General features: G+C 48.8%; 1 protein-coding gene across 2 annotated transcripts in view; it reads right to left on the reverse strand.

The window, feature by feature from the left end:
• VIPR2 (vasoactive intestinal peptide receptor 2) overlaps positions 1-27,193 on the reverse strand; it is a 69,616-nt gene that overhangs the window by 13,970 nt on the left and 28,453 nt on the right. For both annotated transcript variants that reach the window (XM_068549789.1, XM_068549788.1), the window contains 2 exons: positions 26,745-26,842; positions 8,875-8,972 (listed from right to left, as the gene is read on the reverse strand). In XM_068549789.1, coding sequence (XP_068405890.1) covers positions 8,875-8,972; positions 26,745-26,842 — 196 coding nt within the window. The remainder of the gene's footprint in view (positions 1-8,874; positions 8,973-26,744; positions 26,843-27,193) is intronic.

Below are 27,193 nucleotides of genomic sequence, written 5' to 3' on the forward strand. Positions count from 1 at the left end.
ACACCAGGAGCAATGATTCTGGAGAAAAGGAAAACACAGAGAGCCCAAAATTCAGCAGGCAGTTATCTACTGAGGTTTTCCTTTCCTTTTTCCATTTCCTAAGGTGCTCACGTGCTGGATGAGTAGAAAGATTCCCAGGTTTTCATCTGAAACCCCTAAAAGGCTATGATGTAGGAATAATGACAAACCAGCCTTCACAGAGCCTGAAATACGGCCTCAAGTCAACTCAATCCCTGCCTGGCTCAGGCTGGTCTGCCCATCTTGCTAGAAAAATTAAATCCTCTCTGTAGTAAGAGATCGTCTAAAGTCTCTACAATTTAATTATATGTAATTTCAATAAATTAATAAGTATGCTAGAAACAGTACCAAGGGATCAAATACAGTTAAAAAGGAAAAAACAAAAACAAAAACAAACAGAGACTAGAAGGAGATCCAGACACTGGCATTTTAAGACATGGACTGTAAAATTACTCTGATTAATATATCCAAGAAAATTGGTGAAGATTTGGAGAACCTTATTAGAGGATGGAATTAATTGTAAAAATCAAATGGAAAATTGAAAACTTAAAAAATAACCCTGAAATTAAGAATTAAATAGCTGGGTCTAACATTAGATTAGACACTGTAAATCAGAGTATTATAAGCTGGAAAACAGATCAGTAGAATATGTCTAGACGAAAGTAGAGAGAAACAAAATAATGTAAAATATAAAGAAACAATAGGAAATATATGGGAAATGATGAAAATGTTAAACATACGTGAAAATGGAGTTTCAGAAGGAGAGAGAATAAGGTAGAAGCAATATTTGAAGAGCTACTAGCCAAGAATTTTTGAAATTGATAAAATACAATAACAGATTAAAGAAATTCCACTAACTCCAAGAAGGAGGATTACAAAGAAAACCACACTAAAGCCCATGATAGTATAACTGCTACAAACCAAAGACAAAGAAAAAAATCTTCAAAGCACCCAGAGGAAGACTCATCCTTCAGTGGAATAATGGTGAGACTGGCAGCTGACTTTTTCAGAAGAACTAATGATGTACATCTTTAATGTGAGGAAAGAAAATAACTGCCAACAAAGAATTCAATACTCTCAAAAACATCCTCAAAAATGAAGGCAAAATTAAGATGATTTCAGGCTATCAAAAATCATGAGAATTCACTCCTGGGAGGCCTGTGCTGAAGGAAACACTAAAGGGAGATCTTCAGGCAGGAGGAAAATGATCCTGGATGGAAACATGAAAATTTAAGAAGGAATGAAGAGCACCAGGACAGACAGACAGACAGGCAACTCTAAATAAACACTGACTTCCAAACAACAACAGTAATCATGCCTTGTGGTACTTATAAAATGCTGTGAAGTCTTGAGTTGACTGGGAACCAGTAAAAATAGCAAATGGAGGTTAACACCTATGAGACAAGGATGCGTGTTGTTAATATGGGGTGAAAACCAGAAGAAGAATAATAGAATATATGACTAACAATCTGAAAGGGGAAAATTGGAATAATAAAAATACTTGACAATTTAAAAAAGGAAACACGAAGTGAGTGCAGGAGCAATAAAGCAGCTGAGACAACTGAAAGAAAAGAGATAGAAGGTGGATTGAAACTCCAAGTTGTCAGTAACTAGTCTAAATGTGAGTGTAAAATACTGTATGTAAAAATAAAAATAGACTGGAAATAAAAAGCAAATCTCAATTAAATGGAGCTTGTAAAAAAAATAAATGGAGCTTGTAAAACACTCAAATTAAATATAAAACAGGGAAGTTCAAAGTAAAGGCACAGAAAACAATATATCTTGCAAATATCAAATAAAAGAAAGCTAATATAACTACATTAATATAAAAGTAGATTTTTTTTTAAGTCAAGGGACATTACTAAACATGGACAGTTTAATAGGGAAATAAAACATTAAATGGGTATGCCCCTAATAACATAACCTTAAAATATATACAGCAAACAGTGAAAGAAATAAAAGAAGAAATAGACAAGTCCACAATTATAGTTGGAAATTTTAATACATGTCTGTCAGTAACTGATAGAACAAGTAGTTAAAACAAATAGTAAAATTTAGAATATTTAAATAACATGATTGACAAAATTATGTAAATGACAAATGTAGCATACAAACCAATAACTGTGGAAATTATATTGTCTTCAAATGAAAATTAAACTTTTACTAAAATAGACCACATTCTGAGTCATAAATCAAGTCTCAACAAATTTTAGAGGATTTAATTCATGTGGTATGCTCTCCGATTACCATGAATTAAGCTAGATCACCATGAATTAAGCCACAATCCAACTTGTTATTAATTTTCTATTCAGCTTGGAAATTAATCTATAGTCTTCTATAGCCTATGAGTTAAAAAATAATAAAAAAAAGAGTTTAGAAAAATTAGAACTCAATGATAATGAAAAACACATATTTAAACTTAAAAGATGGAACTAAAGCAGGTCTGAGAGGGAAATGTGTAGGTATAAATAAATGCATTTTAAACAAAGGAAGGCTGAACATACACCTAACTTAAGAAGCTAGAAAAAGCATACCAAATCGAAACCAGAGAACGAAGAAGGAAGGAAATAATAAAGATAAGAGCACAAGTCAGTAAATTAATAAATAAGCATACAGGAGAGAAAATTAAAGTCAAAAGTTGGTTCTTGGAAAACACTGATAAAACTGATAAAGCTTTATACAGTAAGATTCATCAAGATACAAAGAAGGAAAATAAAAATTACCAATACCAGGAATGAAAAAGTAGATATAAGTATAACTCTTACATACATGAAAAATATAATAAGAGATATAGAAATGTAGATGAAATGAATAGATTCCTTGAAAAATACAACTTAAAACTAACATAAGGAGAGACAGAGAATATGAATTGTCATATGTCTGTTTCAAAAACGTGAACCTAAAAAGAAAATCTTCCCACATGACAACTCTCCGCCCAGGTGGCTTCACTGGTGAATTCCACAAACGCTACGGAAGAAATAGCACCTTATCTAACGCACACTATTCCACAGAATAGGAAAGGGGGGGCTATTTCTTATTCACCTTATTGGACCAGTGCAACTGTCATATCAAAGCGTATTTTACGAGAAAGGAAAATTATATCAAATTCATGAATGGAGACACAAAAATCCTCAACAAGACATTCATAAACTAAACCCAGTTATACAGTAAAAGGATAATATATCACAACCAACTAGGGTTAATTTTAGGAATGAAAGGTAGATTTAATATCAGAAAATCTACCTATGTATTTTTTCACATTAAATGAACAAATGATAAAAACCATCTGCTCATCTCAATATACACAGAAAAATCATGATAAATTCAGCACCCATTCATGATTAAAAACTCAGAAAACTGGGAATTGAAAGGAATGCTCTTAATCTGGTAAAGAGTATCTTCAAAGTATCTGCAGCAAACGTCATGCTTACAAGTGAAATATTGAGAACTTTCACTCTGAGCTCAAAAATAAGAAAACGTGGTCCTCTGTCATCACTTCTATTCATACTGTGCTTCACAAAAACATGAGTTGCATATAAGAAGAATCCAGATGAATTTACAGAATAATTATAAAATTCATAAATAAATTTGGCAAGTCTGCTGAAGCAAGATCAATATACAGAAATCAATTCCTTTTCTAAACGTTATGTATACACAAATATATACAACAGCATAAACAAATACCTCAGCATGACTATCAAAAGACGTCCATGATGTTTACTCAGAGAACCACAGAATATTATTGAAAGAAATTAAGAAAACCCAAACCAATGGAAGGATCTACTATAATCACTGGTTGGATGATTCAAAACTGTAAAGATGTCCAGTCTATCCTAGCTGATCTACAGATTCAATGCAATCCAAAATGAAATACCAGAAGAGTTTTTTTAATGGCTCCTGACAAGCTGATTAAAAAAATTCACATGTAAGTGCAAATGACCAAGCTCTTCCTAGTGAGAAAGAAGAGCTGACAGATTTACACTGCTGGAAGTCAGGGCTTATTATAAAGGTACAGCAATTACAGCAATGTAAAAATGGCACGTGATAGATAAAGAGGGAAACAGGACAGAACAGGGCATCCAGTCCCTTGATACACAGTCACAAAGATGCCTTTGCAACGCACTGGCACAGGTGGGCTTTCCAGGTAATGGTCCTGGAGAAACTGAATACACATACAGAGAAAGCAAATGAACCTTAACCCCTACCTCACACCATACACAAAAATAAATCACCAGTGGATCATAAACCTATACATGAGAAGTTAAAATAATAAAAATTTCTAGATGATAACAAAGAAGACCATGCCAGAGATATTTTGAACAGGCTCAGGAAGCTCTGACCATAAAGACAGATGGTCAATAGGCTTCATTAAAATGAAGAACTTTCGCCTATCAAAAGACTCATTAGGGGGGTGTAAAGTTGAACCACAGTGCTGGAGATAAAATCTGTGATACCCATATCTGATGAAAGGCTGCTCTTACAGGACTCCTAAAAATTAACTTAAAAAAAGAGAGACAGCTGAATAGAAAAATGAGCAAACACTTGAAATGGTCCTCCAGAAAAAAAAGTTTCCAAACACATTATATCGTTATTCACCAGGGAAATGCAAATTAAAAACGCAATTCTATATCATTACAGACAAGGGGGGGGGGGGAGGTGGAGTGGAAGGAGTCTCCGCCAGGCAGGTGAGCACGTGCAGTACCTAGAGAGACCACACCTGTGCACGGCCTACGACAGGAAAGACATATAAACGTAACATAAATGTGAGTATAAATATAAGTGTGCACACACACACACACATCTGAAGAACTGTGTACACGCGTGCAGGAGAGAACTCACAAGAATGTTCACAGCGGCGCTGCCTGTGGTCGTCCCAAACCGAGAAGCACCCACGTCTCCGTGGACATTGAATGAATAAATGAGTTGTGTTATCTTCACACAGCAATAAAAAGGAACAGGATAACCACACGCAACAATTCGGATGAACCTCCCTGCAAAATGCTGAACTGGGGAGACTGGGGCGTTCCTTCTGTAAGATTCTAAGATAGGCAAAAGCAACGTGTGGTGTCAGAACTCTGAATAGCGGTCACCTTCTGGGAAGCGGGTGGTGACGGACACGCAGTGGCCTGGAGATCGGCTCCTGGTGCCAACCCTGCTGGATTGCGACCTGGGCGCCGTGCTCTCTGGGGACAAGCGTCGCGCTGCACGTGGAGCCCTGCCCACGTCCCTGCACGCACACTTCACTCAGAAAAGTCTATTTCTGTGTATTCAACACGACCCCGGACCTCAGTAATGACGACATTAAATACGCCACGGGAGCAGTTCTGAAGCTCAGTGACCCTGCGCTGTGGTCCGACGGCTGCAGGCGCGACACTGCCTCGGCTCCGTGTGCTTCTCGTGCTGGGAGCTCTCATCTCTCCAAACCCTTTTCTCTCTTTTCTTCTTTTCTCTGCTCCTCCTCCCTCTCCCTCTCACCGCGTCTCTTCACTGAGTGGGGCTGGGGTTTGCTGCTGCCCCCCAGGTGGGCACAGCCCCTCCAGGTCAGCAAGCTGTCCAAACGCGTCACGTTGCCGGGTCTCTCAGCGACGTCTTCACCACACATTTAAAGTTTCATTTCCAGGTACAGGTCTAACGGATGATGGATGTAACCGAAAGTGTGTCTCCAGATGAGCCAGGCTGGGATCCGCCCCTGATGGTGGCGTGAATGGACTCCCGAAGGTGAACGGGGTGAAGGCGGTGGTGGACCGGGGCCCTGCGCTCACCCGCTCAGCAGCCTGGGACACATGGCACCTCCGAGGCCTCCTTCTCTAACTGGTAAAGCTGGGACCTGAGAGCACTTACCTGGTGGAGGTGTCGTAAGGACCAAATTAACAAGCCCCCATGAAAAGCATGGCACAGTGTGTTAGCAATTACTGCTGCTATTCCTGGGCCTGTGAGGACCGGGGCTGCCTCGTCAGTGCCTGGACCACAGGCTGCGCTCGAGGGTGCCGGCAACAGTGACCACCCGCGACTCCCACACAGAACTAGGCCCTGCGTTTGATACCCAAGTCTGCATGACCTTCGGGAAAGAAAGAGATGACGAAATGAGATGCTCCGTTTCTCCGCCGTAAAGTAAGAACCTAAGCGTCCACTGACAGATGAATGGATAAAGAAGATGTGCCACATATATACAATGGAATATTACTCAGCCATAAAAAGAAACGAAATTGAGTTGTTTGTAGTGAGGTGGATGGACCTAGAGTCTGTCATACAGAGTGAAGTAAGTCAGAAAGAGAAAAACAAATACCATATGCTAACACATATATATGGAATCTAAAAAAAAAAAAGCTTCTGATGAACCCAGGGGCAGGACAGGAATAAAGACACAGACGTAGAGAATGGACTTGAGGACGCGGGGAGGGGGAAGGGTAAGCTGGGACGAAGTGAGAGAGTAGCATTGACATATATGCACTACCAAATGTAAAATAGATAGCTAGTGGGAAGCAGCCGCATAGCACAGGGAGATCAGCTCGTTGCTTTGTGACCACCTAGAGGGGTGGGATAGGGAGGGTGGGAGGGAGACGCAAGAGGGAGGAGATATGGGGATATATGTATACATATAGCTGATTCACTTTGTTATACAGCAGAAACTAACACAACATTGTAAAGCAATTATGCTCCAATAAAGATGTTAAAAAAAAAAAAAAAAGAACATGGTTGCTTGATGCTTTCTTAGCTTATGGGCTATATTTTGGAGAAAAAATGTTCGATGACTGCAAAGAATTCTGTTTCCTGGGTGTAATCACCAGGACAATGGAGCGTGTTATTTTTATAACATGGATTTTAGAATTAACTCAGTCTCTCAGCTCTCCAGGGAGGTGGCATCGGCAGGCGGAAGTGGGAAGGGTGCCCGAGTTGAAGGCAGAGCCTGGGACTGTACTCCAGCCCTGGGCTCTGGGCACTTTTTCCTGGGATCATTACACACTGAACCAGCAGAATGACAGCCAATGCAGACACGTCCTTTTTCTAACTAAGAAGTGTCACCTGCAGGTGAAGAATGATGTCCACGTAAAGAAGACTGTGATATGCATAAAACCATTTGAGAGTCTCTTAATGGATCGTGACCATATTTGCAAGAATTCCAAAATGTTATTGCTGGCTAGTTAAATATGTCATGAAGTACAAACCTGAGGGAAATTGCTGTGTCAAGGATATGGATTGCTCAACATAGGAGCTCTTTAAAAACAAACTGAAATTTTTCTAATTCAAGTTACCCTGTGCTGGCTTACCTCCCTAAATGTTTCCTTTCTTTTTTATATTTAGCAATTTCAAGATTTAAAAATGTACAATAAAATACAGAAGATAGCAGAACAAATATTAATACAATACCAGTGTTTTTTTTAAGAACTTTTTCTTATCATATAAAATATGATAGGTCTTCCCCACACTTTTCAAAGTGCAGTTCTGGATTAAAGGCCTTGCCTCATTCTTTCTGAGAATTATCAACTACCTGACACAGCCGAGATGCCTGAAACTAGAGGAGCACCAGCTAACGTCTGCTGAGATCTCCGCTACCTGCTCCATCACCTCCACTCACTCATTTTTCTTCCAAGTATGGATCTCCTAATGTTCTAAAAACACTCCATTTGTTATATCACTGATTTTATATGAAGACTGGCCAGCATTTGAACTATATTTTAGCAAAGGGAAATAAGATATGCGGTGTGTGGGAGGAAAATAAAAGTGGAGTTGGTGTTGCCAAGAGAACCTCCAGATGGAGCCAGAGGCCGTGAGGAAGTGAGGCCACCACGTCTCAGCCGGACGGGATCTGAGCTCTGACCACTCACTGTCTTGACGAGGCGTCCAGAAGGTCTGCACAGTGTTCCAGAAACTCAGATACATATCAGATCCCACCCCCCGAAAAACTCGTGACAGCCTGTCCCTTAAGGACAATATTTCCTTTTGCATCAGAGCCAATCCTAACTCTTGCCAGACAACTTTAACAACCTGTGGCTTTAGCCTTTACAAGCCCCCGACTCCTTCTCTTCCCTGGAACCCTCTCAGTTTTACCTGAGTCTGTGCTTCTCGAATTGCAATTCCTGAGACCCCAAATAACGCTCTTTGTCCTCTACAGATTGTTTTTTGACAGGTGATCAAAACCCTGTTAAAATAAGCTGGATATCACCCATTTTACTTAAGGCTAGTGATGCTTAAGACACGGATTTAGTCCTAAAAATTAGAACCTTTTCCCAGATAGAAGCGTCTACCTCCCCCCTTGAACCCTGACCACCAGCCACACAATGTCTGTCATTAGCTCCCAGAGACCTAGCGAGGGTCCAGGAGCAGGGGAAAAGCAGGAGCCATTCAGAGAGCACCTCCCACAAGCCATGTAGGCTCCATCAGCCTCCATGTAGACGCACAGAGAGGTTAAGCAATTTGTCCAAGGTCACACAGCTGCTAAGAGACTGACCCAGGATTTGAACCTGTCCTCATGCTCCTGAACACATGACAGTGTCTCTTAACAGAGCACGCACTGTGAGGCCCAGATGTGGGTGCTTCTGAGTGGGAGGGGAAGGCCAGGGTGCCTCTGTATTTTCAAAGCATTTGCATATTGCTGTTTAGTAAATAACAGTTGAACTGCATTCTTATCCATGGTCAGTATTGTCTCTTCGTATGAGAAATGCAGAGTATTTAAATACAAACGTCAACATTAGCATCATATTTCATGCTGGCATTTTCCCAGGGAGTTTGGTTGGCTCGGCACAGAGGAGGGCTTGGAGCCAGTGGTTTCCGCCCTCCTCTGATGGGCCTAGATGGCTTAAATGGATGATTTCCTGTCTCACGTTTTTGGCAGGATTGCTCATTTCTGCTACTTACCTGAAGAGGCAAAGAATTATGCTTCCGGTTGTAAGGGAAATCAGAGAGACACTGTAGCCCAGGGTGTAAATGGCCTTCACCAGAATATAAAACGTGATCTGAAAGAGAGGAAAATGCATCTGTAAGCTCCTGATGGCCGGCACTGGACAACGGGCCGGGTTCCTGATCCCACCGTGCGTTCCCTTCAGGTCGGGCTGTGGGCGGCTGATGCTGGCACACACGAGGCAGCATTGTCTTGGAGTTCCACCTCCATCCTGAGCCAGAAATGCACTCTAAACACCCACCTGTTCCCTTATAATTCACTGTGAACAACCCGGGACGGTTTCCATAAAGCAAACCTGCCTGGAGGGAGCCGCCTGGACGTGGGGACCACATTCGGAGGAGGCCTCGAGGCGCCGCCCCGAAGCAGCAGGTTGGACGCGCTCAGCCCTCCGGGTGGGAGAGAGGAAAACCACCGTGCTCGTCTTAACCTCCGGCAGCGAGCAGCCCGTTGAGGCGGGCGCTGGCCCAGCCCTGCGGTCTTCCCCGGGGCCACCCTGCCAGCTCCTGCTAGAACCAAGTGGGTCTGGACCAGGAAGACAGCGCCCCACATAGGGGCTGCCGCCTCCCGCAGGGTGTGTTCTTGCTTCCCCAGTGAATTCCTGGAGTGATCTGGGTCTTAAGTCAGCGAAGACGGCGGAGCTAAGCGTGAAGAAACGGCAAATCCTGCCTCGAGTGACCCCGTCCGAGGCCTCACAGGTCGGCGTGTGGGATTTGTCGCTTCGTGGCTTCCAGCCTGCGGGGGAGAAAGCAGAGGGCGAGCTGGGCTTCTGAGCTGTCCTCGGAAACCCTGATTTTAGGTTCTGTCCCTCTCCTGTTCTCCTCCTGACGCAGGATTACAGGCAGGACTGGGGTGTTCGGAGCAGCTGCCACTGCGTCACCTGTGGCAACGGTTCAGGTTACACAGTTGGAAAATGAAATATTTCAAACCCACTCAAAGCACAGAAAACAACGTGATGACCACACACACACCTGCAGACGGACGCCAGAACCAAACCGGCAACTGAGTAAAACCACGGGGGCCCAGCGCCGACCCCGAGGCTTGACCCCGCCCCCCGTGTGCCTTTCACCTTCACGCGTGTGTCTGTGCTGCGGTCTTGACAGGGTTATTGGGTGGCTTCTTCTGCACACGCACCTCCACCCTCATCAGCTGCGCTGCGTGCTGTCCTGCGCCGTCTCACCCTGTTTTTTAGCTACCCGCCCTTTATTATTGCTTTAAATTGTCTTTGCTGGGTTCCCCCATGTTTACTTTTTTTTCTTACATTTTTCTTGCTTCTCAGTTCTTCCTTCTGGTGTCTTCTTTCCCCCGAAGCACACTCCTTACGCACGTTTAGTGGGGGTCTGCGGGTTGTGGACCCATCGGTTTTGTTTCTCTTTCAATTCTGAGCAGCAGCTCAGCGGGTGGGTTCTGAGTAAGGACGAGTCCCCCACGTGGGAGGCGGCTGCGTCCGTGGGTGGGCAATCCGTCTTTTTCTCCGCAGTTTGGTATGTTCTAGTTTCATCACAGCTTCCTGGCTGTGGATTTCCTCTTATTCACGGTGCTTGGGGTGGTCGGGGTCTCCGTCTCTCCTGCTGAGGCTGTGATCAGATTGATGCTGGGCCTCCACCTGATGCCCAGAAGCTGCTCTATTTCCCACCCCCTTGTCCCTCTGCTGCATTCGGGCAGTTTCTTTGGATCTACCTTCCCTGTTCCAGAATTCTCTTTTCATCTGTATCTGATTTGCTGTTTGATGTATCTACTTGATTTTCATTTTTTAAAATTATAGTTGATTTACAATGTTGTGTTAGTTTCAGGTGTACAGCAAAGTGATTCAGTTATATATGTGTGTGTGTGTATATATATATACATATACACACACACACACACATATATATTTTCTTTTTCAGATTCTTTTCCATTATAGGTTATTATAAGATACTGAATATAGTTCCCTGTGCTATACAGTAGGATCTTGTTGGTTATCTATTTTACATATAGCAGTGTGCATATCTTAGTCCCAAACTCCTAATTTATCCCTCCCCCACTTTGCCCTTTGGTAACCATAAGTTTGTTTCCTATGTCTGCGAGTCTGTATCTGTTTTGTAAATAAGTTCATCTGTATCATATTTTAGATTCCACATATAAGAGATATCATACGATATCTGTCTTTCTCTATCTGACTTACTTCACTTAGTGTGATAATCTCTAGGTCCATCCATGTTGCTGCAAATGGCATTATTTCATTCTTTTCTATGGCCGAGTAGTATTTCATTGTATATATGTACCACATCTTCTTGATCCATTCATCTGTCGATGGACATTTAGGATGCTTCCATGTCCTGGCTATTGTAAACAGTGCTGCTATGAACATAGGGGTGCATGTATCTTTTCAAATTATAGTTTTCTTTGGATATATGCCCAGGAGTGGGACTGCTGGATTGTATGGTAATTCTATTTTTAGTTTTTTAAGGAACCTCCATACTGTTTTCCATAGTGGCTGTATCAATTTACATTCCCACCAACAGCGTAGGAGGGTTCCCTTTTCTCCACACCTTCTCTAGCATGTATTATTTGTAGATTTTTCTTTAATGATGACCATTCTGACCGGTGTGAGGTGATACCTCATTGTAGTTTTGATTTGCATTTCTTTGATAATTAGCAATGTTGAGCATATTTTCATACGCTTATTGGCCATCTGTATGTCTTCTTTGGAGAAATGTCTATTTAAGTCTTCTGCCCGTTTTTTTTTTTTAAATTAATTAATTAATCTATTTTTGGCTATGTTGGGTCTTCATTGCTGCGCGCGGGCTTCCTCTAGTTGTGGCGAGCAGGGGCTACTCTTCGTTGCGATGCACGGGCTTCTCATTGCGGTGGCTTCTCTTGTTGCAGAGCACGGGCTCTTGGCACACGGGCTTCAGTAGTTGTGGCATGGGGGCTCAGTAGTTGTGGCACGGGGGCTCAGTAGTTGTGGCTTGCGAACTCTAGAGCATAGGCTCAGTAGTTGTGGCACACGGGCTTAGTTACTCTGTGGCATGCGGGATCTTCCCGGACCAGGGCTCGAACCCAGGTCCCCTGCATTGGCAGGCGGATTCTTAACCACTGCGCCACCAGGGAAGTCCCTGCCCATTTTTTTGATTGGGTTGTTTGGGGTTTTTTTGTTGTTATTGAGTTGTATGAGCTGTTTGTATATTTTGGAAAGTAAGCCTTTGTTGGACGCTTTGTTTGCAAATATTTGCTCCTATTCCGTAGGTTGTCTCTTCGTTTTGTTTATGGTTTCCTTTGCTATGCAAAAGTTTATAAGCTTGATTAGGTCCCATTTGTTTATTTTTGCTTTTATTTCTATTGCCTTGCGAGACTGACCTAAGAAAACACTGATTTGATTTATGTGAGAGAATGTTTTGCCTATGTTCTCTTCTAGGAGGTTTATGGTGTCCTGTCTTATATTTAAGTCTTTAAGCCATTTTGAGTTTATTTTTATGTATGGTGTGAGGGAGTGTTCTAACTTCATTAATTTACATGCAGCTGTCCAGCTTTCCCAACACTACTTGCTGCAGAGACTGTCTTTTCTCCATTGTATATTCTTGCCTCCTTTGCCGAAGATTAATTGACCGTAGGTGTGTGTGTTTATTTTTGTGCTCTCTATTCTGTTTCATTGATCCATGTGTCTGTTTTTGTGCCAATACAATGCTGTTTTGATTACTGTAGCTTTGTAGTATCATCTGAAGTCTGGGAGGGTTATGCCTCCCCTTTGTTCTTTTTCCTCACGATTGCTTTGGCAATTCTGGGTCTTTTATGCTTCCATATAATTTTTAGGGTTACTTGTTCTAGTTCTGTGAAAAATGCCATGGGTAATTTGATAGGGATGGCATTAAATCTGTAGATTGCTTTGGGTAGTATGCCATTTTAACAATAATAATTCTTCCAATCCAAGAGTATGGGATAGCTTTCCATTTTTAAAATCATCTGTAATTTCCTTTATCAATGTTTTATAGTTTTCAGCATTTAAGTCTTTTAACTCCTTGGTCAGGCTTATTTCTCAGTGTTTTGTTCTTTTTGATGCAATTTTTAAAGGGATCTTTTTTTTTTTCTACTTTCCCTTTCTGATATTGCATTGTTACTGTAAAGAAATGCAACAGATTTCTGTATGTTTTAATTTTCTTTTTTTTTTTAAGGTCTATTTTTTCTCCCAGATCAGGTCCTTTTTAGAGTATCTCATTTTTGGTAATTTTCAATTTCGTCTTTTTTTAAAAAAACATTAAAAAAATAAATTTATTTATTTTGTTTATTTTTATTTTTGGCTGTGTTGGGTCTTCGTTGCTGTGCACAGGTTTTCTCTAGTTGTGGCAAGCAGGGGCTACTCTTCGTTGCGGTGCGTGGGCTTTTCATTGCAGTGGCTTCTCTTGTTGCAGAACACGGGCTCTAGGTGCACAGGCTTCAGCAGTTGTGGCTCACAAGCTCAGTAGTTGTGGCTCATGGGCTCTAGAGCGCAGGCTCAGTAGTTGTGGCGCACGGGCTTAGTTGCTCCACAGCATGTGGAATCTTCCTGGACCAGGGCTTGAACCCGTGTCCCCTGCATTGGCAGGCAGATTCTTAACCACTGCGCCACCAGGGAAGCCCTAACAAAACATTTTAAACGCACTTATTTGTATTCTTTGCCTGATGAATCCATCGTCTCCAGTTTCGAGGATGTAATTTCACTGTTCGTCATCTGCTGACTGGTTCTTTGTGTAGTTTGTACATTTAGGTGTGAGCTCATCTTTGGGGTTGATCTACGGGAATTTGGGAGGCCTGGGCAAGGATTTCCTTCCAGGAGAACCCGTGTTTGCATCTGCCAGGCTCCCCGATGCTACCAGCTCAGGAATGCTCTACCTGGATGTCTCAGGTCAGAGTTTCCATAGTGGGCAGCATAGCAAGAAAACCCAACTTGGAGCAAGGCACACCTGTCGTGACAGATTCTCGGGAAAGGCCGGTAGATGGGAAGGAAGACACCCCAAAAGGGGAGCTGGCAAAGGAAACAAGTTAATCATGACCTAGGAAAAGCCTGCGCCCATTAGCAATGAACCAGGCGCAACTAAAATAATAAGATAGCATTTTTGTTTGTTTTATAAAATTGGTGATAACTGAAACAATATGAAACTGCTGGTGAAGGTATTAGCTAAATGGGCATCACATCTCTTCCTAGTGGAAACATGCATTGGCACATTTTTTGGAAAGCCGTTTGACAGTATAATTAAAAACATTAAAAATATCCTTGTCTTACTTCACATCCTTTAACCAGGAATTTGAGATGTGTGCACAGGTTTGTATATTGATTAAAATAACAAGATATTAGAGAAAACCTAATTTGTGAACAACTGAGTAAATTCAGCATATTCATAAAATAGAATATCACACTGCCCTTAAAAATCTTGTTTTCGAGGGATACTGACTGATTTAAGAACATGTTCACGATACATTTTATAAAACAAAACAAGCAGAGTGTACATTAAGTACAATGGTAATTTTGAAGTAAATACATAAAAACGGGGAAGAGATGGGGGTGGTGTACTGCTCACGTGTTCCTCTTGGAAGGTCTCCCCTTTCCTGTACACACTAGTGCATGTATGATCAGAGGGGCAGAAATGGGAACCGGTTACGCACGCACCAGACAAGAACAGTGGCTGTTCACGGGTTTGTAACAGGGCCTTCAGTCTTCAGTTCCCGGTAAAATTACTATCAGGTCCCTAAGGGAGAAAATACCTATTTTCTTTATCACCTGTTAACATCCATAATCTGCACCACAGACTTCACAAAACAGAACTAAAGGTGCAAACCCCTGGGGGAAACGCAGTGATTCCAGGGCTCATTCTCCCCTCCTAACTTCTTTGAGATGAGAATGTGCTGCTCCCTTTTAGGGTGAGGGACTTATTTAAATGTTCCATTGTAATAATTTTTTGATACACAAAAGATTTATTCCAAATGTCTGGCTGAATTTAATATTCATTTTTGACCCTATCAGGATAATAGGATGACATCCTCCCAAAACTCATTCTTATGAGCTTTATGAGTTTATAGAAGTCTTAGGACTAGACATCTATAAGAAGTTGTTTTCCTGAAGCCAACAAAAGGTGATCAAAGAACATGTAGGACACTCTGCTGTTTTTAACTCTTTTCTTTGTAAGTATTTTGGGCATCCAATATGCTTGAGGTCCATGAAAAGGAACCTGCCATCTCCTTTCTTGTCCTGAATAAACATTCACTTTTATATTTAAGGTTGTATTCTTTTTCTTACAGAAAGTCCTCATACTGTTTAAGCGTGAGGCCCACAGGACGATTCCTGGGCGTGTGGCCTCACTCGGTGTGGAGAGCAGAGGAGAACCTGGGTGGGGGGCACTTGCTCCCGAAGGTGATTAAATGACAGGTGTCCACGAACACCGGTCCGCACAGGTGGGCCTGAGAATGTCACCAGTGGGACGCCCGAGGGGCAGGCGGGGGACACATTTCCAGGGCTTCGGCATGAGCCCCCCCCCAACACCGGATGCCCACGTATCAGGATTCCTGCCACCGCGAGGTTATACCAGGGAAAATGCTCTCAAACAGTCACATGTTACAATCGCAAGTTTGAGAATGGATTTACTTGTAAAAAAGTACTTGAATATGTGTTGCCATCATCACATTATCAGGCACGAGGAAAACAGTTCAGGAATGCTCTCCTTTCTCAATGCTTCTGAGGGGCCTGTGGTGGGCAAGCACAGGACCCGCCGCTCTGAGCCTTCCGTTGCGGGTCCTGCCTGGGAGGAGATGGCGGCCCTTCCCCACTGGCTGTCACCCCAGGGCGGCTTCCTAGTCCCCAGCAAGTGTGTGGGACCGGGTGACGTGCAAGTCCTCTTCCGGCTCTAACTTTCCATAATCATACGTCGCCCTGGAGCTACACGGCATAGCCCTTCTCAAGGAACACTGCGGGCTGGCCAGTGTTTCCAAACACTGAGTCATAACTAGGCGACTGAAGCCTCCGTTTGCCTGGGCCGGGCCTGGTTTATGTCTGCTGTCCCGGAGCGACTATTAATAGCTCCCCTTTTTCTCTTGAGAGGCCAGGTTTGGCCGACCTTTTATACGATAACCCTATTTATAACCCAGTAGTGGGTCATGCAATCAATTTCCTAGGTAACAACCAACATTTAAAGAAGGTAGCACAGAAAATGTGGCTTTGTGAAATGTCTGTGTTGGGTCACAGTGTGAAATGCATTTCCAACTGTGGATTTTAATTAAAAAAAGTTGAAAGCCCCTTGGCTGGACCAGAGGCTCCTGATTCAGGAAACTCTCTGATTAGAACCTCGCCTGGCCTGTCGCCTCACTCTTCGGCTGAGGTGAAGCACCCTGCGTGTTCTCTTCTGAACCTGCTGATGCCACGTGCATCGCTGTCTGGGAAACAGTGGCTTCTGCCAGGCCTTTTAGTAACGATTAACCTTCGCACGAAGGGCCGAGGTCCCCCTTGAACAGAAGGCACAGCCCCTGTCTCCGGGGTATGGAGGTCTTGCTGGGCAAATAAGACCAACACAGACCCCGAAAAATGCTGACCCGTGTCTCTCACTCTGAACTCAGAGCGAGTGGCCGAGGCATGAGCAGGGGCCGGAGGGCAGGTGGTGGAGAGGGCAGGGGCACCTCGCAGCTGAAGGGCAGCACGGATGGGCGGGTGGCCCGGAGGAGATGTGCCAGGTGCTGGGGACCCGGGCGACGTCGCTGGCCGGTGCGGCAGGGTCGTCTGGGCTCCCGTGGAGACGTTAGTCACGGGTGATACTCACTCTGCTTCTCCCCGGCTCCCTGGCTCCCCAGGGCAGCACCTCAGCTCTGATTCCTCGGCCAGGTCTTTGGGCTCCTCCGAGAAGGCGCTGCAGGGGCCCCCACACGCCACGTCCTGTGTGGCAGCAGGCAGAGGGCCGAGCGGGCAGAGCGCGCTGAGTAGAGTGGCCGGTCCGGGGCCTCATCTCGTGGTGGCTTTGGAGCGGGGCTGCGGAAGGATCTCGGAGCCCGGGGACCGGCAGCCTTCGCCAGGGCCCCGGGACAGCCTCTGTCTCGGGGGCAAGGAGGTGCCCGTTCTCACCTTGAAAATGGAAGGCTGAGGCTTCTTTGTTTTAAAGCAAATGTGTTAGAGACCATCAGAAATGACAGCCTGTTTTCATGGGAATGTGGCCAAAGCGCACGCAGGTCATCAAAGCTACTCCCATCTCAGATTCAGGGTGAGGGAGGCTCACGTCACGTTTGCAACAATGTTATGAGTTGAATTTTTCTGCCTGAAAGTCCTTGGCAAATACCTTTTAAGACCCACTTATTCTGCTTAGGAGACTGTAATGATAACCTAACAGCGCTGGGTGCTTTGCAATTTACAAAATATAACACAAAAGTTAATTCATTCACTTCTCCCAACGGCCTGTGAAGAAGGAGACGGAGTATTTTTGCCACGTTCCCCTCACACAGATGGGGGACCTGAGTCCGGGGTGACAGGTCAGCTTAAGACCACGAGGCCACCAAGGCGCAGGGCTGAGAGTCCACCCGCACCCCAGTGTCCCCTCCCTCGGAGGGCGCCCTCCCTGGGGGACGTTACTTGTCTGTTTCAGCTTTCTTCCTTTAAGAGGAATTGGTCAGTTCTGCACGTAAGGAGCGTGGACGGCACCACTGCATCCTAACAATGAGTAGAACTCTGAAAGGACTGGAAAATCAACCATCTCCTTGGGTCCACGAGAGAAGGGAGGACACAGGACAAACAGCTGCCCCAGGACAGTGGGGAGACAGGTGGCAGCAGCAGCTGGGGGTTCCCAGAGCAGAGTCATGAGACTGACGGTTAAGCTGCAGGAATGAAGACAGTGGTGTGGCCGAAAGGACAGACAAGCACGTCAACGAACAGAACGGAGTAAAGAAACAGACCCGTGTAAACAGTCACTGCTCTTTGACAAAAAAACAAAGGTAATACAATGGGGCAAAGACAGTCTTTTCAACACATGTTGCTGGAACAACTGGACATCCACATGCAAAAAATCTACCTAGACACAGACCTTACACTTTTACAAAAAATAACTCAGAATGGGTCATAGACCTAAATGTAAAGTGCAAAACTATGAAACTCCTAGAAGATAACATAGGAGGACACCTAGATGACCTTGAGTTGAAGATGCTTTTTAAAATACAACACCAAAGGCACCACTATTCGTGAAAGAAATCATTGATAAGACGGACTTGAATAAAATGAAAAAATTCTGCCCTGTGAAAGAAATTCAGAGGATGAGAAGACAAGTCACAGACTGGGAGAAAATATCTGCAAAAGGTACATCTGAGAAGGACTGTTATTCAAAACATACAAAGAACTCTTAATGCTCAACAATAAGAAAACAAACAACCCAACTAAAAGTGGGCCACAAGCCTTAACAGGCACCTCGCCACAGAACAGACCGGATGGCAAACGGGCAAATGAAAAGATGATCCACACCGAAGCACAGACCGTGTATCATCCAGCTGCACGAACGCAACCAAGGGTAAAATCCACAGCCAACAGGAGCCTGGGGACTCTCTGGGGCTCGAGGTTAAATTCTGTTCACTGATGAGACCGTGGATTAGTTCCCCTCAACCATAAAAGGATGATTGAGAACAGCGCATTACCCCATGGGCTTGTCTGGGGATTAAATGAGATAATCCACGTAAAGAGCTTGTAAACACTCTTAGTAAATGCCCCTAAGTGGTTTGATTTCACAATGAAAACCATTTTTATGACGAAAGAGATCTTCAAGGTCATTAAGTCCAACGACCCGAGTCCGCCTGAGTCAAGCCTCCTTTGTACACAGTCTGCTTCGCGGAGGACCTGGAGCCCCCCACCCCTACGCTCGGCGTGGTACCCGCTGCCCGCGCGGCCCTGACCAGCGCTGCGGGGGAGGGGGAGGGGACGGGCGGCCGGAAGGACAGGCGGACGGGCAGAGCTCCTGCTGACGGCGGCTCCCCCTTCAGTCTGTGGGTGGTCGGAGGCACTGCAGGAGCCCAAAGGGGAGACGCAAGCACGCCGGCTTCGCGCTGGGCCTCCTCCAGCCTCGCTGCGGCCCTCAGGGCCGTCTGAGGAAGCGGACTGACCCCAGGGGGGCGCTGGGCTCTCAGGTCAGAGGGCGCTGGACAGCACTGCCCCGGGCGGAAGCGACCAGGCGCCCGTCACAGCCAGCCTGGGTGACACACAGGTGACATCGCTCTCCTTGTCCCCGAGATCACCTCTCTGCTGAGGACGAGCGGCGACGTCGGGAAGGTGAATGATGCTTCGTGGGGCGGCAGGAGAGGGGGGCGTCCAGATGGTCACCATGACTGATGCCCACTCGCCACAGGGCTGACTTCCCATGGACGCTGCACTGCTGTGTAGCTGGGAGCAGGGGACCTGGCGGCTCGGCCGGGAGCCCGGCGGTGACATCTAGAGGAGGTGGCGCTGGGGGTGCGCGTCTGTGTCGCCAGGACGGTGTGACGGGCTGGCAAAGAGCCCCTGTTTTCAGTCACTACGGGGAACACTCCTTTGTTGGTGTGAACGTGTTAGAGGAAAACGGATTTTCTTTTAAAAACCCAAATACGACGTTTCTGAGGCAAAGAAACATCCACAGATATTCTGGAGCAGTTCCTCCCACTGAGACCTATTTACAGCACGAGTTTATGACAAAGAAAAGGCAACCGACAGAGGGATCGGGAGCCTTTGCTGTGCTACCAAGCGTCCTCACCTTTGGCAGATAACCCGCATGTGATTCTGGAAACATCAGACAAACCCCTCAGAGAGCCTGTGAGGTCTGTGAGGTCGAGGCCGGTGTTCTTCAAACACGACACTCACGTGAAAGACAGAGAAAGGCCGAGGGGTGGGAAGAGGCTGGGTCACACGCGCCAGGGCCGCCTCTGCTGGTAGACGTGCCCCGAGAGCCGTCCTGGGACCGAGCCAGCGGGTTAGATGACGCCGTGTAAAACTCGGCATCTCCCAGGTCTGGCGCCGGTGCTGAGGGCACAGCACAGCACAGCCTCCTTTAGGAAAGACAGCCTCGCGGCTCACGGGCCGAGGGGGTGCATGTGTGCAGCCCAGGCGCCGCGTCCGCCTTCACGCCCGCCGCACACCCGCACACAGATCGCGGAGGCCGCAGGGCGTCCCCGGCCGGTCGGCTCCCCTGCACCATCCCGGCAACTAAATCGCCTCAAAGCAGGTTTCAGGAAACGCACGACAGAGGGAAGTTTCCTCGCTGTCCTGTCAGGGTCCCTGGTGGGAAGCAAATGTCACTGAGAAATGATTTGTCCAACAGCATAAACTTAAGTGTTTTGGGGGGACCTCAAATTTGATTTTATTTGAATACAAGAGTAAAGTATTTGCTGATTTTTGAGAAAGTAGAAAATATAGCCAAACTGTTAAAGGGAACCCGCAGTAACGAGGCCACTGTTGGTCCTTCATCAGCACACTTCCTGGCTTGCGGCCTCTCCAGGCCCATGTCCAGCCGCTCGAATTCCCCACATCACACCCATGAGACAGGTGATGTCAACTTGACAATTGGTAGGTGAACCTTTCCAAAACTCTGTCTTCTTTTTTCTAGGTCTTTAACAGAGATTGCGAGTACCCAGTAAAACAAATATTGCTAATTTCCGTATTTTCTTCAGTTATCTCTTAGGACCACAAACTTTTAGTCCTGAACTTGTACGTCACATGGAGAAACTGACCGGATTGTCCAGCGAATGTCCTGGTTGCCCCCAACCTGCCCCAGAAACGGTGCCTTCCCTCCCGTCCCCACCGCGAGGGCCTGGCTGGGACGGCCGGTGCGCCCAGCTTCGCCGACTGCCAGCTGCCTGGGCCCCAAATGTCTGTTTCCCCAGGCGAGGCTGTCATGTACAAGCCCAATGAAGAGGGGGGCATCAGGGAGGTCAGACCGTCCCTCAGAGGCCTGTTCCTGGCTGAGATCGGCCTGGGGCCCCCAGCCCTCTGCCGGGGCCCCAGCCCCGAGTCCTGCCTGATGCCCCAGCCCTGTGGACACGGCTGGTCCCCATGGTTGTCTTGCAGAAACGGCCTGGTGTCCACAGTGGGGTGGGCTCGTGGCTCGGCCCCCTCACCCCTGCAAGGCTGGGGCTGCCTGCCTCGCAGGCACCCTGCGTCTCCTTCCCTGAAGACGGGTTGTTTCTCTGTATCTCCCTGGACACCTGTATTGCTTCCTACGCGCTCCTGAGCTTTTTCTCTATTATTCGCCCCTAATTTCTGTACCCTCATCTCCTTTCTTATAGGAGATCCTCCCGGAGCCAGGCACCCACCCTGTTTCTGTAGATTTCCTGGCTAACCTCCTCTGCCTCGCCCTGTTTCTCCTTTGGCCTTGGAAAGACTCACTCCTTTATCGGGCAAGTGTTAAGCATCACGCTTACAGGTTCACTCGAAACTGGCTAGTAATCGTGTCTGTCTCGCGAATCTTCGGATCACGCTCCTGCCGGCGGTCAGATCTCTGCCTGGGCCGTCAGCGGGCGGCGTGGTGTGTAGCGCTGGTTACGGCTGCCACCCAGCCCCGCTGGCACCGCTTCCCCGTCCTGACCCCCCAGGTCCCGCCCTGCCTGCCTTGCTGCCGCTGACCCAACCCGCCCCTGTTCAGTCACCATGGGGAGCACTCCTTTGTTGGCAGGGACGGGTCAGAGGAAAACGGATTTTCCCCACCGTTTGATGAGCGGTCCAGGTGGGAGCGTGGCCCTCACGTGCCCCTGAAAACCACGGCGCAGCTCCTTCCCGCCCTTTGGTGCAAAATGAAGCGAAGCCACTGCCCTGGGTGCTTGTCCGGAAGCGGAATGCAATCGGCCACCGTAGCGGAAGTGAGTGTGAGGCCCTCCTGCACCCCCGGGTGCTCCACTCCTGGTCCAGTCCTGGCTTCCACCTCCCGCAGGCTGCTCAGCATGTCCCTGCCCACCGTCCTCTGACACGGGGACATCGGGGGTCCTGCAGGGCCTGGGAGTGAGAGGTCGAGGGCGCCTGACATGGAAGGACTGAGCACGCCAGGGATGGGGACCCTTGGGGAGGTGACATTAGCGGTCAGTGGGAAAGAGTTACTGCAATGGTCTGAAAGCTGAGAAGAGACTGCAAAAATATTTTTAGGAATATGGCATAACATGGAAGAAATGTGTTCACTCGAAGCATGGGAAGGTTGAAATGCCACACAGTTCTCTTGGCTAAATTTAGCAGAAGTGCTCTGTATTTAAGAACTATAGTAGCAGATATATAATGCAGGAGACGTATGGGCTGCTTTGCCTGGTGTGTCCGCCCAGCACAGGGTGCCGCGTGCCACTGACGCTGCTGTCCTTCGGCGGGGCGGCGGGGCGGCAGGCCGGACGCAGAATCCTATGCGGCGACTGAGTCGCGGGTGGTGGCCACGGAGGGGGGACAGCCCTGGGGTCCTCCTAGATTCATCTTGGAGACTCCCAATAACAGGGAAAAGGAGACCACCCTGGGCCCACGAGACTTGTCATGGGTGCTCATTTCTGGCACTTTTCGTGTTTTGCCAACTCTCAGCATCCCTGGGAGATCAGAGAGGCGGGAACACTGGGCAGCGGGTGGGACACTGAGGCAGGGAGGCTGGCCAGGGAGTGCTCTGACCAGAAGCCTCCAGACAGCCGTCGGCGGAGGAAGGAAGTCAGGACACCAGGGTCCACCCCACGGGCTGCAGCACGAGCCACCGGGTCAGGAGAGCCCCCGGGTCTGGGGCATGATGGGTCAGGGGGCCTGAGGGGGCAGGTGACCAGGCAGACGACACCAGGTGGAACGACCGCCCGCCTGAGGCTGAGACCTTGATGCCAGGACAAGCTCCTTGGCTCGGGAGACCCGTAGGCTCCCACGGTAAGGGTGGGGGCAGTGAGAGGGGCTCGTGGTCTCCGGCTGGCCTGCTCTCCCCGCAGGCTTCAGCAGGCTGGGACAAGGGAAAAGGGGGAGGGGAGCTGCCGGTGTGGCCCCCGTGGGTCTGGGGTTGGCAGGGGGGTCCTGAAGCCTCTTAATGGGATTAAACCCTTTATCCAAGGATTGAAAGAAGAAAGGCCTAAGACGAAGATGCGCACACCTGAGACAGGTTTTGCTGGGAGAGGGACACAGGCTGGGGAGGCCCTGCTTTATGGAAAGCGGGATGTGGTGACGGGGCGTCCCGAGCCGAGCCTGGCTGGCCTCAGGGTTTCACTGCACCAGGACACGCAGGCCCGGGCCACCGCCACCCCGCCACGACTCTGCGGGCTTCCCTGGTCCAAACGAGCAGAGCTTCGCAATCACGGCTCCCGCGTCGTCCAAGGGGTCCTCTGGGGTCTTCAAACTCTTTTTTCCTTCATGGGACTCCCATTCCCGACTGCTTTGTCTCTCAATTCCCTCACTGCATGTGGCTTTTGTGGAAGCTAATTTTTTCCCTTGAATTTAATTAATTTTGAAACCAACAAAGGTTGCACACACGGCACCCAGGGCAGAGTTTGGCTGCACGAGCACAGGAAATCCAATTAAAATCGTAAAACTGGGAAGAAAGAGAGTGGCTGATGAGATGAAGAGTGGCGTGGAAGCAGGAGTCCCCGTGGATCGAGGGGCCGCCCCCTCCCTCCACCCGGGGAAGGCCCGTCCCGGCCTCGCTCTGGGCAGCTCAGCGTGCTGCGGTTTTCATCTTCCAAGCGACTCCTTAAACAACCGGGAATTCGAAGTGTGAGAGCAGTGGAAGCTGCAATCAGGAAGAAAATTATTCATTTTGGTCTTGTGCCATTATTTTCTTCGCCTTCGCACATTAAAATATTTTGAGTTTCTAATCCATTAGCAGGGAATATGCATTCATGATAACTGCAGAATCTCTGAAATGTTTGAGAACAAAAATAGCTCTTCGCACCGGACAGAAAAGCATTAGGAAATCACAGGTGCTCTGTCCTCATGGGCTCCAAGCTGACATGGTTCCCACGACGATGTCCTTTACAACCACCTTGGGCTCTCTGTAACCCGAGGACAGAGTCGGAACGTCGCGGTTCCCGGGAAATGTTTACTTGTGGAACAAGCACAGGCTCTGGATAAATGCTGCTGGCGAGGCCTCAGGACGCTGTGTTCTTCACCCTGACGTGTGTCCTGAGGCCTTGGAGGTACGAATGCTGGGCTGGCTGCCGAGGGGGAAGGGAGATGTGGGTGATGGAAGGCGGCTGCCGGGACCCCACCCCATCCACCCCCTACAGAAGTCTGGACACTCTCCAGCCGCTGCCCCCGTCCCGCAGGGCCACCTGGCAGGGCCCTGGGATGTGAGAGGGTCCCGGCCATCGTGCGGGCTGTCATCACCCCTGGTCAGAGTCCAGGGTCTTCAGAACGGGGCCTGGGACGCTTTTCTATGGAAACAGCCCTGAAACTGGGGTTAAATTCTACACGATTTAAGGTCTTATTCTTAGACACCAATAAGACGGCTTCCTGGTTTGGACACATTTAAGTAGCTGAACAGCAGTTTCCTACGAGTCTGGAACCTGAGATCCCCTCACTGTCCCATGAAAACGTGCTCGGACCCTGATTCCACGAGTGGCCTCTGACCCGGCCGTGCACCCGGCCACCGGCAAGCGCGTGGGCAGTGGCATTTACGCCCATCCTCCAGGGAGCGGGGAGGGGAACGGCGGACGGCGGAGGAGGCTAAACGCTGCCCGAGCCTCGGGCCCAGCGTTGGGGGGGCTTCACCATTTGTGCTGCTGTCATGGGGGCCACGTGAGACCTGCTTCTTGGCCACGCCCATGGGGAAAGGCTGGGCCTTCTCTGTGGGATCCCATAGAACAAAAGGGATTCGTGCAGAATGCCCCAGGGGCACAAGTCCACGGGGGGTGGGGGGGACAATGGCTGGGAAGGGTCAGCACAGCCCTGGCCTGGCTGCCCGCCCAGGTGTGTCCCAGGCCCATTGCTGCTGCTTCCACCTGTGTAGGGAGAGCGGGGGGCCTGGGAGCGGCCCCTGAGGAGGGGGTCAAAGGGGCTGGCTCTAGTCAGAATGGTGGGGCCCTTGGCCATGTCACATCATTTCTCTAAACCTCAGTTTCTCCATCTGTAAAGCGGGTTGTCACCCAGACTAAACGAGATGAATGGTGGGCAAATGGGGGGGCATCGGTCAACAAGCACAAACCTGCAGTGATAAGATGAATAGGTTCTGTGTCTCCAAAAGCAAAGGGAGGGGCCTCCCTGGTGGCGCAGTGGTTAAGGATCCGCCTGCCAATGCAGGGGACACGGGTTCGATCCCCAGGAATATCCCACATGCCGCGGAGCAACTAAGCCTGTGCGCCACAACTACTGAAGACCTCGCACCTAGAGCCTGTGCTCCGCAACAAGAGAAGCCACCGCAATGAGCAGCCTGTGCACCGCAACGAAGAGTAGCCCCCGCTCGCCGCAACTAGAGGAAGCCCGCGCGCAGCAACGAAGACCCAACACAGCCAAAAATAAATAAATAAAATTTATATTTTTTAAAAAAAAGCAAAGGGAATCTGTGAGGCGATGGACTGGGGAATCATCTCATATTGTATACATGTGAGAACATCACATCGTGTACGTTAAATATATACCACGTCCATCAGTAAGAAGCACACGACGCAGGGCTCAGAGCCGCACCACCACGGTTACCCTCACTGACCACCGGTCACAGGTCACTTGTCATCCAGTTAGAGGGATACCGGCTAAAATACAAGGAACTTCCTTTCCTAGGGTTTACTAATTTGGTAGGGAAAGAATCGGCTTTAAATTGTAACTCTTAGTGAGGAGAGCAAAGAAAGCCCCTCGTTACCCAGGAAAAGTGATGGGACAGCCGCATCCCTGAGGGCCTCACTTGGGGGCAGGACCCACGGACAGTGGAGGTGAGGTGGCACGGGCGGGGGGCAGGAGGCGGGCCTCGCCGCACAGACACGGTCTGCCCGCACCACGTGGGCTCAGGCGTGGGGGGCAGGAGGTGGGCCTCGGCGGCACAGACACGGTCTGCCCGCACCGTGTGGGCTCAGGCGTGGGGGGCAGGAGGCGGGCCTCGGCGGCACAGACACGGTCTGCCCGCACCGTGTGGGCTCAGGCGTGGGGGGCAGGAGGCGGGCCTCAGTGGCACAGACACGGTCTGCCCGCACCGCGTGGGCTCAGGCGTGGGGGGCAGGCACTCCCCAGGGCCTCACACCCGTCGTCAGGGAGCAGGTCTGAAACAGCCCGGCTCCTGGCTCCCAAGGCCCTAACCCCTCCACATGGGGTCACAGGGCGAGCGATGGGTTTCAAGGGGAGACACTGACCTGGCTTTCTGGTGGCAAACAAAACAGACCCCACCACGGGCACGGCCGGGTGCGGGTGCCGGGCTGAGGGTGCTCGCCGCTTAAAGGACCGCGTTCCCGGAGAAAGGCTCTCCTCACACTACGCCTGCCCCTCGCCGAGTCCCCACCACGGCCTGACAGAGGCACCAGCGGCCAGCCGAGCCTGGGCAGCCCACACCAGCGACACGGGCTCTAAGTCTGCAGAGATGCTCCAAGTTTGGTTCCCTCCCCGCTGCCGGCTCAGAGCTAAGAAAACAACTGCATGGCTTCTCGACAGCCCACGGGTGGCGACACCTTAAAGGGAACAAAGAAATCCTCATGGCAGAAGGGACACTGGCTAAGCTCAGTTTGGCAGGTAGAGCCACTCTCGGCGTCACCTTCCAGATACACCATAGCAGGTGGAGAAAACCAGCCTTTCCCAGCTCCAAAATTACGGAACCAGCGCATAATTCCAAAGGCCGGGCGGCTGAACTGAAACCAGGGACCTGGCGGGATTTGGCCAGAAGTGGAAGAACACCCGAGTTAGGCTTGGAGCAGCAAATGGTCACGGTTTACCAGGCACCTCGGAAAAACGACCAGAAAGGGAGGCCCACGCAGCCCTTACCTTGCTCTCATCCTCGGGGTCACTGTAGCCGCACGCATCCATGAAATCCGGGAACGTCTCTGACCACCCGTCACTGGTGCAGTTCTTGCTTATGTTTCCTGGAAGGTAAAGGCCAGGTGTCTGATCTGCGCGTCAGGACTGGCCTGGGTGGCCAGGGCCCCCGCCTGCACCTACGCCGGCTTGAGGGGCTCCCTCTCCCTCGGGGCCGGCGAGGGGCCCGGGCCTGAACCCAGGGCAGCTGCTGCTCAGGGTGCGTCCCCCTCCTTGGCCTCCTCACCCACGAAGCCTGGGCAGCGGCCCCTGCAGCCCCGGGGCCTCGGCGGCTGGAGGGAGTGGATTCTGCCCCAAAGCACGCGCGCGGGGTCGGGGGCGGTTATGACGGGATAGAGGTGCCGGTGTGTGTGCTCTATTCACTATGGAGCGGGGCGGAAGCCAACAGGCTGTTCTGT

The sequence above is a fragment of the Eschrichtius robustus genome, chromosome 8 (assembly GCF_028021215.1).
Source record: "Eschrichtius robustus isolate mEscRob2 chromosome 8, mEscRob2.pri, whole genome shotgun sequence".
Taxonomy (NCBI): Eukaryota; Metazoa; Chordata; class Mammalia; order Artiodactyla; family Eschrichtiidae; genus Eschrichtius; species Eschrichtius robustus.